At 43.3% G+C, this 12,860-nt stretch overlaps 1 protein-coding gene across 1 annotated transcript; it reads right to left on the bottom strand.

Annotated features, from left to right (window-relative positions):
* Nucleotides 1-11,823: 11,823 nt before the first annotated feature.
* LOC138073413 (olfactory receptor 9S13-like) lies at nt 11,824-12,654 on the bottom strand. The gene has a single exon (XM_068965126.1). The coding sequence runs from the start codon at nt 12,652-12,654 to the stop codon at nt 11,824-11,826; it is 831 nt and encodes a 276-aa protein (XP_068821227.1).
* Nucleotides 12,655-12,860: the final 206 nt, after the last annotated feature.

Here is a 12,860-nt window from a genome sequence, read left to right as displayed (position 1 = left end):
CTCTTTTTTATTTCTTCTAGGTCCTTGTTAAACCTTTCTTGCATCTTCTCAATCCTTGTCTGCAGGCTATTTATCTGTGATTCCATTTTGATTTCAAGATTTTGGATCATTTTCACTATCATTATTCGGAATTCTTTATCAGATAGATTCCCTATCTCTTCCTCTTTTGTTTGGTTTGGTGGGCATTTATCCTGTTCCTTTACCTGCTGGGTATTCCTCTGTCTCTTCATTTGGTTATATTGCTGCGTTTGGGGTGGCCTTTCTGTATTCTGGCAATTTGTGGAGTTCTCTTTATTGTGGAGTTCCTCACTGTGGATGGGGTTGTATCAGTGGCTTGTCAAGGTTTCTTGGTTAGGGAAGCTTGTGTTGGTGTTCTGGTGGGTAGAGCTGGATTTCTTCTCTCTGGAGTGCAATGAAGTGTCCAGTAATGAGTTATGAGATGTCAATGGTTTTGGAGTAACTTTGAGCTGCCTGTATATTGAAGCTCAGGGCTGTGCTCATGTGTTGCTGGAGAATTTGCATGGTATGTCTTGCTCTGGAACTTGTTGGCCTTTGGGTGGTGCTTGATTTCAGTGTAGGTATGGAGGTGTTTGATGGGCTCCTATCGATTAATGTTACCTGGAGTCAGGAGTTCTCTGATGTTTTCAGGATTTGGACTTAAGCCTCCTACTTCTGGTTTTCAGTTTTATTTTTACAGTAGTCTCAAGATTTCTCCTTCTATACCACACCATTGCTAAAACATCTAGGTTAAAGATGAAAAGTTTCTCCACATTGAGGGACACCCAGAGAGGTTCACAGAGTTACATGGAGAAGAGAAGAGGGAGGGGGGAGTTAGAGGTGACCCGAATGAGATGAGGTGGAATCAAAAGAAGAGTGAGCAAGCTAGCCAGCAATCACTTCTTTGTGTGTGCTCCACAGTCTGGACTGCTCAGAGATGTTCATGGAGTTATACAGAGAAAAGGAGAGGGAGGAAGTAGACAGAGGTGGCCAGGAGGATAAAAGAGGGAAATGAAAGGGAGAGAGACAGATTCAGCCAGTAACCAGTTCCCTAAGTGTTCTCCACCATCTGGAACACACAGAGATTCACAAAGTTGGGTAGAGAAGAGAAGGGGGAGGGAGGAGACAGGGGCGACCTAGTGGAGGAAAAGGAGAGACCAAAGGATGAGAGAGCAGTCAAGCCAGTAATCTCACTCTCAGGTAAAATTGGGTACTGAAGATTGGGTTTTTAAATGTACAGAATTGATAACAAATACCAAAAAGCAAAGATTAAAAATCTAGAGTAGAGGTTGGATTTTCAAAAATACAATATTAAAGAAAAGAAGAAGAAGAAAAACAAAGTCACAAGAATTATTAAAAATAAATAAATATATATATGAAGTTCGCTTTAAAAATAGGGTCTTTTTAAAAAAAGTAATAGTAGGTTATAAAAATGAAAATTAAAGGAGAAATAGAGGACTTAAAAATTTAAAAATGTTAAAAAAAAGAAGTTGAAGAAAAGAAGGAAAAACAACCCCCCCCCCCCCAAAAAAAAAAGAATGATCGTAAAAATAGTAAAGATATATCTAGGACTTTCTCTGGTGTTGTTCTGGGCAGTGTGGGTTCAGTTCATTTTCGGGTGGTCCCTTGGTCTGGCTTATATTTCTCAAGATCTCTAGGCCCCTTCCTATGCAGTTGGTACTAACGACAGGGTTTTAATCTCTTGCACCTGTCACTTCCAAGGAGATTCCCTCTGCTTTAGCTTCTTCTGTTTGCTGGTCTGTTCAGTGTCTGATTTCTGCCCTGACCCAATGGGGGCGGTGGTGGACACTTTTTTTAAGCTCATTTGTTCAGTCGCGCTGTGGGGAGGGAGGGACGCTGGAAACAAATGACACTGGCATGTGCTCACCGTGTCTCAAGCACGCTGGGCCTGCCCCCGCTTGCGGCGCACACAGCTCAGGCTCTAGGTTGCTCCACCGGGAACCGTCCGAGGCCAGCCCTGGGCTGCATGCACCTCCCAGGTCTAAGCCACCAGGTTCAGGCACTCAGGTAGTCCTCAGAGGCGCACACTCGGTTGGGCCTGCGTTTTGCGCCCTTCCCAGGTCCGAGTAGCTCAGGTGTTTGGTAAGCTCAGTTGCTGGTACTTATCGCCTCTCCTGTCCCTGCAGCACAGTTTTCTGTGTGTACAACTGGCACACCTTCTCAGGCAGATGATGACTGTCCAGAACCCCAAGAAGTCTTAGTTAGTAAAGAAGCCTGCTTGCAGTTTGGTAGGTAATGTCTCTCTGGGGCTGCGATTGCCCGCTTCCAGCCCTTCTGGCTCTGGCTGCCTGTCATTGGAGGGGGATGGTCTGCAGCCAGCTAATTCTGTTCCATCCTTTGTTCTGTGCGCAGTCCTGGTGGTGTCTTATGTTAGAGCTTTTTGCATGGTAGCTGTCCCACAGTCTGGTTTGCTAGCCCAAGTTAGTTCGCCCTGGTTACACTCGGGGCATTTGGGCCCGATCCTTAAAATGCAATGCAGCCCTCGCCTCCCTGCCCAGCCCCCACTTGCTAGTGGCAGATGCAGGCGTCTGTGCAGCTTCTCCACTGAGGGAGTTACCGTTGGGCTTGTAATCTGTGGGGTTTAATTATTTATTTATTTTTCCTCCCTGCTATGTTGCCCTCTGTGCTTCCAATGCTCGCCACAGACTCAGCAGTGAGAGTCTTTCCAAACTTCTCTCTTTTTAAGACTCCTTTTCCAGGACAGAGCTCCCTCCCTACCTCTTTTGTCTCTTTTTTTGTCTTTTATATTTTTTCTCACCTGTTTTCAAAGACAATGAGCTGCTTTTCTGGGTGCCTGATGTTCTCTGCCGGTATTCAGAAGTTGTATTGTGGAATTTACTCAGCATTGAAATGTTCTTTTGATGAATTTGTGGGGGAGAAAGTGGTCTCCCCATCCTATTCCTCCGCTATCTTAGGACTGCCCCATATCTGAGGTTATTGATATGTCTCCCAGCAATCTTGATTCCAGCTTATATATACAAAACCCCAAAAATTCATTAAAAATCTATTATAAATAGCAAATTTAGCAAATTGTCAATATACAAAATTAATACATTAAAATCAGCAGCATTACTATGCACAGTCAATGAACTATGTGAAAGGAATCAATAAAGTGAACTTATTTACAGAAGAAAAAAAAAAACTACTAAGGACTCAACCAAAAAGATAAATATAAAGCTAGAAACCATAGTTGAAAGAAATTACAAGTAATTTAAAAAATGAAAGATATCCTATGTGGATGAGTTGGAAGCTGGCAATATTACCTACTGTGATCTAAGATTCAATGTAATCCTTATTGAAATCACAACTTTATTTTTTGCAGAAAATGAAAAGCATATTTAAAAATTCATATGGATTCTCAAGAAAGACCAGATAACTAAAACAATCTTGAAGACAAAGTTGGACGTCTCAGACTTCTAAATCTGAAAACATATTACAAATATACAGTAATCAAAACAGTGTGGTATTGGCACAAAGACAGACTTGTAGAACAGTGGTGCAGAACAGAGAGCCCAGAAATGAGCCTTTGTGGATATAATCACGTGATTGAAAACGAGGGTGCCAAGACATCTCACTGGGGAAAAGACAGCCCTTTCAACAAATGGCTTTGGGAAACTGGCTGTTCAGTCACTTAACCTTGCATCATGAACAAAAACTAACTTAAAATGGGTTAAAATCCTAAATGTATGACCTAAATCTCTCAAACTCCTAAGTAAAGCTTGCTGCTGCTGCTGCTAAGTTGCTGCAGTCGTGTCCGACTCTGTGTCACCCCATAGATGGCAGCCCACCAGGCTCCCTCATCCCTGGGATTCTCCAGGCAAGAACACTGGAGTGGGTTGCCATTTCCTTCTCCAATGCATGAAAGTGAAAAGTGAAAGCGAAGTTGCTCAGTCGTGTCCGACTCCTAGCGACCCCATGGACTGCAGCCTACCAGGCTCCTCCATCCATGAGATTTGCCAGGCAAGAGTACTGGAGTAGGGTGCCATTGCCTTCTCTGAAGTAAAGCTTAATGACCTTAAATTTTGCAATGGTTTCTTGGATGTGACACCAAAAGCATTTGAAACAAAAGTAAAAATAGATACATGGGATGCCATCAAAATTAAAAATGTGTGCATTAAAGACTTAAATAAAAGTGTGGAAAGGCAACCTGTGGGATGGAAAAAATATTTGCAAATGTTATGTCTGATAAGAGTTTAATATTCAGAATATATAAGGAATTATTACAATTAAACAAACCGATAACCTACTTTAAAATTTTCGTATTATTTAGTTTGGTGAAAAAGTCATTGTGGTTTTGGCTTGTGAATTTTAAATCACATAACTGGGCTCAAACACACCTTTATTAATCAAAATAGCCACCTTTACAGTCAACACATTTTTGCCCTTGTGAAATAAGTTAACTTTATTCAGTAGCATAAAAATCCATGCTTTAGGATTCAACAAGATCTTGGAAAAAAGCATTTTCTGCCTCCTGCTGGTTGTGGAAGCATTTTCCTTGCAAAAAGTGGTTGAAACGATTGAAGAATCAGTAAATTGGTGAGAGGTCAGGTGAACATGGCAGATGAAGCAAAACTTCATAGCCCAGTTGGTTCAACTTTTGGTGCACTGGTTGTGTGACATGTGGTCAGGCATTGTCCTGGAGAAGAGTTGGGCCCATTCTGTTGACCAGTGTTGGTTGTAGGCATTACAGTTTTCAGTGTTATCTCATCAGTTTGCTGAGCATACTTCTCAGATGTAATGATTTTGCCGGGATTCAGAAAGCTTTAGTAGATCCGATGGGCAGTAAACCACCAAAGAGTGGTCGTGACCTTTTTTTGGTGCAAGTCTGGCTTCAGAAGTGCTTTGGAGCTCTTCTCCGTTCAACCACTAAGCCGGTTGTCGCTGGTTGTTGTATAAAATCCATCTTTCATCACATATCACCATCTTTTTTCAGAATTTATTTATTTTTAATTGAAGGATAATTGCTTAACAGTATCGTGTTGGTTTCCAGCAAACATCAACATGAATCAGCCATAGGTTTACCCATGTCCCCTCCCCCTTGAACATCCCTCCCACCTCCCTCCTCATCCCACCCTTCTAGTGAGAGGGTAACAGGCAGGAAGTCTAGGGGTCCCCCAGAGGAGGAAACAAGTTAAAAGTGTCAGACTTTTTTTCCCTTCTCTATGCAAAATTAAAAGGAGGTTTCTGTGGTGACCCAAGGACTAAAGGGCAGATAAGACCAAGGAAGGTCTTGGAATGCAGGAATGGAAAAACCAGACCCTTATCATCCTTCCCTCCCCCATTTTGTAACTATTAAAGGATTTCAGGTCCTCCTGAGCAGTATAACCTGTCTCCCTTCCTACCCCACACAGGGAGAAGGTATTTGTCTTACTCTTCCCCCCACCCAGTATGCGTGCCTCATCCAATCAGCAAATGACCCACAAGACCCCAACCCCACTCCCTGTACCCTGGGTATAAAAGCGGATTAAGGACCCCTGTTCAATGTTGGCTCTCCCTTGAGATGGCCTGCTGTTCTAGCAACATCTCCCACTCTAATAAACTTTGTTTCCCTCTCATTCTGTCTCATGTCTGGAAATTCTTTTCCAACCCATGCCTGGACCACGACATTTTTTTACTTTTCTGTGTTGTTGTGACAGCACCTGGTTCTGACTGAACTTAACTTTATCTCAAACCTTGAGCTAATCAATGCGTTTTTCTCACGGAGATGTCTTTCTTAAGTTATGTTAATGAACTATGTATTTGCTTGGAAATCTACCTTTCTTCAAGATTCATGTCAATTGTTTTATGGCCCAGGATGACGCACCTGCCAATGCTGTCTCAAAATGCATGTTGTAAATGAGGGCTCTGGTGCAATGCTAAGTTTTGAGGCATTTCCTTTCTCTCACCCCACTCCAATACTCTTGCCTGGAGAATCCCATGGACAGAGAAGCCTGGTAGGCTGCAGTCCATGGGGTCACTAAGTCGGACATGACTGAGCATCTTCACTTTCACGCATTGGCGAAGGAAATGGCAACCCACTCCAGTGTTCTTGCCTGGAGAATCCCAGGGATGGGGGAGCCTGGTGGGCTGCTATCTATGGAGTTGCACAGAGTCAGACACGACTGAAGTGATTTATCAGCAACAGGTATATAGCTCCTTGCTAAAAACTAGGAAGGGGGCACTCTTTCTGTCTCTTTCTGATGTCAGTCAGAAGCTGCCTGGGTCCAGCCCCGGTGGATCCAGGGTAATTCGAAGGGGAAATGGAGTAGACGTCCTAGGAAAAAAACTTATTTAATTACAGATATATAAAGAGATTAGAAACGGATAGTGTAGTAGGAAAATTAGTGGAGAAAAGGAGGCTGAATAACTTGGTTTAAGTGGAATACCAATCACCACCTACATAGGCCTCAGGCGTCTTTCCATTCTCCTGAAAGAGAGGAAGCACTGAGGCCTCCCCTGTCTGATCTTAGAAGCCCAGGCAAAATTAGTAGGCTTGGTGAGTACCCACGTACCAGATGGGAATTCAGCCAGAAGGGAAGAAAACGACACGGGGGAATCAGTCTTTCTAGAAACTGATCTGATTTCTTTATTTTTTAGGTTTGTTTACATACATTTTGCTATACAAAGGGATGGATACAGAGTCACGCGGGGGTCAGCAGACCTGACCCTTGTCACAATCAGGTGCTTCATATAAAATTATACAAAGGTCTTATGGGTTTTACATCATCTTCTGGCCATGAGGCCTGCTGATATTTTTCCAAGGGTGTTTTTTCTTAAACCAGGCTCCACCCTCTGAAGGTAGCAGATAAAGTTGCATTCCTATAGGGTGACGGTGTAGCAGGTTACAATCAAGAAAGGAACTTACTTGGCCTAAGGTTTAACATTAATCTTAAAGGTTAATACTTATTTTTCCTATATGCTAGTTATACTCATTATAAGGGCAGGGAATATGGAGATTTAGCAGCAAATATTGGCTCAACAAATGAAAACCCTTCACCAGTATTCCCCTTAAGATCTATTTAGTCTTAAGATAGTGATAAATTTACATTTTTACATAGCAAGGACACAGTGATTTATAACAAATTACAGTGATCTATAACAAAAGAGAAAATTCATTATCTCAAAAAGTCTAGTGTTGCTAACATAAAAAACTGCTATATTTCCTTTTCTATATTCCAAATACATTGATTAATATATTCCCAGGTGTCTAAGGATATGGAGGCCTGGTGGCAATCATTGACTCAACAATGAGAAAAGCCCTATGCTAATTAAGACTTTCAAAATACTCCAAACTCTCCATGCTGTTTATGGTTGAGAGGTAGTAAACAATCATGTGTTTGGCAGGAGTATGGATAATCCTGTCACACAAGCTAGTTTGTCAGCAGAGAGGTTTGACCTGAGACACCCTTGTCACACCCAGGGCAGGAAATTAGTAGTAATTACTGGCACAATAAATGAAAAACCCATCACCAATATAATTCCTAATCAACCCACTACACTATACTAATAATTTTCTAACTTTTCAAAAGAGTCTGTATTTAGAAAGTTTTAAAGCATCTCGTGCCTCTCACGGTTGGGAGGCTGTAAACAACCACATGTGGCCAGACAAACCCACTCAGGCAGGCTAGAGAACTTTCAGAAGAGTTTGTAGGTTGAAACACTCTTGTCATGCCCAGGAATTTTTATTAACTGGAGCTGCAAGTTAGCTCCTTCTCCAAGAGAAATGGTGATGGGGGAGAGCCCCCCGTAAAGTCAGAGGTGTAGGTGAGAGCATAAAACAGACTCTGGTTTTGGGGGTAGATGCTCGGAAACAGGGGGTTTCCTGAGGCTCGATCCTGCCTTTGCGTATGCCGAGCCTCCTTCCTCATGACCTTTGCCAAGGGCAGAATTCCTCTTGCTGGCTCCCGGCAAGAAGCTTTCTCTATCTCTCTTATACTTTAATAAAACTTTGTTACACAAAAGCTCTGATCAATGAAGACTTGTCACTGGCCCCACAGTGAATTCCTCTCTTCCAGAGGCCAATAATCCCAGCGTCATTCACTCATAGCAGCAACCTTTCGCTAGGTTGTTACCTAGTCATGGTTTGAGTTCCTTGAGTCATACAGCAAATTCCCACTGGCTACCTATTTTACTTGTGGTAATGTATGTTTCCATCTTTCTTTCTCCATATGCTCTCACAAGTCACAATCTGATCAAGAAATGGTATTTTGTTGTTGCATAGAATGAGAAAACATGACAGTTGAAGACAATGATTTTTTTGATTTTCAATCAGCTCAATGGGGCACCCACTGACTGAGCTTTTTTATCTTTCCAATTTGCTTCAAATGCCAAACGTCCACAGAATGGCTGACAATGAGTTCTCCAGCAACTTCTTGTGCAGTTGTAAGGGGATAAGCTTTGGTGGTCCTCTCAATTGGTTGTTGTCGTCTTTGCATGGCCAGCCACCATCCCCCTCAACTTCAAGGCTCCGATCTCCTTTGCAAAACTTCTTGACCCCGCACTGTACTGTATGTTCATTAGCGATTCCTGGGCCAAATGCGTTATTGATGTTGCGAGCTGTCTCTGCTGTTCTACTATCCATTTTGAACTCGAATAAGAAAATCACTCAGATTTACTTTTTGTCTAACATCATTTCTCTAGTCTAAAATAAATATAAAATACACAGCAAGTAATGACATTAGCAAAAAATATAAAGAGAGAAGCATGCATTGAAATGATGTATAATATAACCATATTTATTTAAGAATGTATTCCAATATAAAATGGCAAGTTCAGCAACGCAAAACCACAATTACTTTTGCACCAACCTTAATACTTGAAGCTATTTCTCTAAAAGATGACCTATAGATTGCCACCAAACATGAGAAAATGCTCAAAATCTCTAATTGTTAGGGAAATAAAAGCAACAGAGATAATACTTCACCACCATTTATGATGGTTCAAATGAAAAAAATAGTGTTGTTATCCACTATTATGTGGATAAAATGGAACAGTTTTGCACTGTTGGAAGGAAGCAAAATGATACATCCACTTAGAAGTCATAAAAGATTTCCCTCAAAATGAGAAAAGATAACCACATGATACAACAAAACATCTGAAGATATACCAAAAGAAAGAAAAGAAAGAAAAAAGGCAATCTCTCTGAGATATTTGCATGCCCATTTACATAGCATGTTTTTCAACAGAACCAAAATGTGGAGGCAACCCACGTGTTCCTAGGTGGATGAAGGGATAAGCAAAAAGTTGTATACACATGTGATGGATTACTATTTAGCCCTGAAAATGATAGAAATGCTGTCACATGCTGCAACATGGGTAAACCTTGAGGATTCTATGTTAAATGAAATGACCAGACACAAAAAGACAAATACTGTATGCTTTACTTATCTGCGCCATCTAAAGAAGTCACATGTGTGGAGACAGAAGGTAGAATGGTGACCACCAGTGGTGAAGGTAAGGGGGAAACAGGGAGTTATTATTTAGGGGGATGGAGTTCCAGGTTTGCAAGATGATGAAGTTCTGGAGATCTGATACACAGTGAGGTGAGTATGCTAACACTACTGAACTACACTCAAAATTAGTTACAACAATTGATTTTTACATTAATAAGTAGAAACTTCTAAACTTTACTATAGGATCAGCATCAAAACTACAACGTATTTTGTGTTGAAATGTGATGTGTTTATTTTCCACTGAAACACAACAAGCAAACCAGAGCTGTATCTTGTATATTTTGGAGTTCAATGTCAACTTAACACTGAACTCAATTTATACACCAGCATTAGATGTGAACAAAGAACCAAGTATGTGTCAGCAGCTTGCAAAGCATTATATAGGATGAACCAAAAAAGAAACTACTTCTAACATTGTATAATTCCCTTCACTACAGTCTGAAACATAGGTTCACATAAGTAAACCCAACTTACAGGGTTTTAAAAATAATTTTCTTCCACAGTATAGGGCAATTTCTATTTCATCTAATATTTAACGTGCTTTCCTGATATATTTGAAAGTGAAAATTAATGTTGCTCTACTAAGTCCACTGATATTATACTGTTGGCACCATTAACCTGCACGTATGATGAGAAATATACACTTGTGTAAAAAGTTTGCACTTTTCTATTTCCTTTAGAAATTTAAATTAAGATGGTAGAAGACCCAAGATAATTCTTCCGAAATTTCATGGAATGAAAAACAATAAAATGAAAGAGAGAGATAGGTGAGGGAAAGAGAGAGATTAGAAAGAAAGGAAATAAAAAGAAAGAAGGAAGAAAGAAAGAGGGAGGAAAGGAGGAGGAGAGAGGAGATGAAAGAGAGGAAGAAAGGAAAACAGGAGATAGAATAATACAACATGAAACAATCATAAACCATGTCATTTTGCCACTGAAAACTGGGGGAAATTTTTAAAGAATTGCAGCATTATATCAAGATAATACGGCAATCTATGGAAGACTTAGAATTAAGTTTGGAGCCCAAATATGAGACAATGGGGACAAGAATCGGGTAGAGGCCTCTGAGTAGGTCCCAACTGAGCAACGGTGAGTGGCAGCCTGATGACGGGGTGTGAGCCCCTCCCCACGGTCCTCCTGAGCAAAAAGAGAAGATGGAGAGCTGTGACCAGAGAGGCAGGGCTCGTCCCCACTGACCCTACTAGGGACAGACCACCCTTGTGTCCAGAGGAGAGCCTCCTGGTAGTGGCCATGGGAGCGGATGACCCTTCCAAAAGAAGACACCTTAAGGAGGCAACTGGGTTCTGAGTCCAGACCATGTGTTGAGTTCCATGGAGCATGATGATGAAGCTCTGAACATGTGGCTCAAGGTTAAGGGACCAGGCTCCCAGGGAGTGTGAGAGACAGAGAGTAAGGAGCTATGCTCTCTACAAGAAAGTGTACCTTCCCTTTCCTCCCCTGCTCCCTGCTGCAGCTACCAGGACCTTTGTCCTTATCCAGAGATGTCTGTGCTGATGAACGATCACAAATGGGAAAGTGTCACCTGCCAGGCTGGGTGGCAGAAAGTGTCAGTTGGAGTTTGGGTATCCACGCTGACTCCCTAGGGCTCCCAGCCTCTGTCTGAGGGGAGAACCCAGGACAGGGAGCACTAGGAGCCTCTGAAGGTGCTCCCTGCTGCCTTGTTGGGTGGCAGCGTCCGTGAACAGAGGCAGAGGAGGAAGAGCAGCCACATGCAGGGTTGAGGGGAAGCCTGGTCTTCCTAACTCTTGACTGGCCCTGGTGACCCAGGCCATCACCAAGAACGGGCAAGGCTGAGTGTCCTCGGGCCCCTCTTCTAGGTGGTCCAAGGAGACTGCTGAGCACATATTTAACTAGATTAGAAATGAAGGGGAAAGAGAGGCATCAGAGTTTGTGTCGTTTAATACCTTCACCAGAGGAAGTTGAACTTGGGACATGCATGCTGTTTCAAAGACTCTCTGATAATCACTCCGCCCACTGTGTTATGCAGATTTCAAAATTAAGGTCTTGGGTAACATGGGTCATTAGTTCTCTACTGGGAATGAAGATGCCTTATCTGTCTTTATTTCTCACACTTGCAGTTTGTGGAGCATCATGTGCTTCATAAAGAGTAGAATGTAACACTGGATGAAAGGGTGAATTAGATAAATAGGGGATGAATTTCTCAAACCAAACCCAGTCCCTTCCATGAAGCCACCTTGTCTTGTTCTCAGGACACTGTCTCTCTGGCCACCCTCCGTCACGCGGCTGAGTGTCTCTGCCCCAGTCTCCGCAGGGCATCCTTCACGTCCTTGTTTCTCAGGCTGTAGATGAGGGGGTTGAGCATCGGGATGACCAGGGTGTAGAAGATGGAGACCACCTAGCCCTGCTCCATGGACGCCACAGCTCCCGGCTGGGCATACATGACAAAAAGTGTCCCATAAAAGAGGGACACGGCTGTCATGTGGGAGCCGCAGGTGGAGAAGAGCTTGTGCCTCCCTCCTCCTGAGCGCATCCTCAGGATGGTCACTGTGATGTAGCCATAGGAGATGAGGACTACAAGGGTGGTGCCCACGATGAAGAAGCCACAGAGGCCAAACATGACCAGCTCACTGATGGTAGTGTCAGCACAGGCAAGCTTGAGCAGAGGCGGCACATCACAGAAGAAGTGGTCGATGTGGCCGGAGCTGCAGAACGGGAGGCTGAATGTGAAGCTGGCCTGCAGGATGGAGTTGAGGCAGCCCCCGCAGTAGGAGCCCAGCACCAGGCAGGCACAGACCGAGGGGCACATGGTGATGGGGTAGCGCAGGGGGCTACAGATGGCCACGAAGCGGTCATAGGCCATCACGGCCAGGAGAAATGCCTCTGTGGTGCCCAGTAGGGCGAAAAAGAAAAATTGAGTGACACATCCCTCAAAGGTGATGACCTTGGAGGAGGACAGGAAGTTGGCCAGGGCCTTGGGGGTGATGACAGATGAGTAACACAGGTCCAGAAAGGAGAGGTTCTTGAGGAAGAAGTACATTGGGGAGTGCAGACGGGCATCCAGCGTGATGACCACCATCATGGTGAGGTTCCCCAGGACGGCCACCACATACAGGGCCAGGAATAGAGCAAAGAGCAGGGCCTGGGTCTGCGGACCACCCTCAAATCCATCCAGCACAAACTCCTGCAAAGACATCACCGAGAGGTTTCCATCGCCTTGGGGTGACATGGCTCTCAGCTGAGCAACAAGCAGCAGACAGCAGAGAGCAGGTGAGATGCAGTGAGAGGGAGCAGGTCACAGTCAAAAGGGAACAATTTCTTGGAAAACAGAAACCCTTCAAGGCCTTACAGACCACTGACCAACAGACCACCAGCTGCCCTGTTCATCTCCTGATGAGCTCAGACTGACCTGAAATGGCAAACATTTCCTCTGAT

This window comes from Capricornis sumatraensis, chromosome 2 (assembly GCF_032405125.1).
Source record: "Capricornis sumatraensis isolate serow.1 chromosome 2, serow.2, whole genome shotgun sequence".
Lineage (NCBI taxonomy): Eukaryota > Metazoa > Chordata > Mammalia > Artiodactyla > Bovidae > Capricornis > Capricornis sumatraensis.
This window is presented reverse-complemented; position numbering and strand designations above follow the sequence as displayed.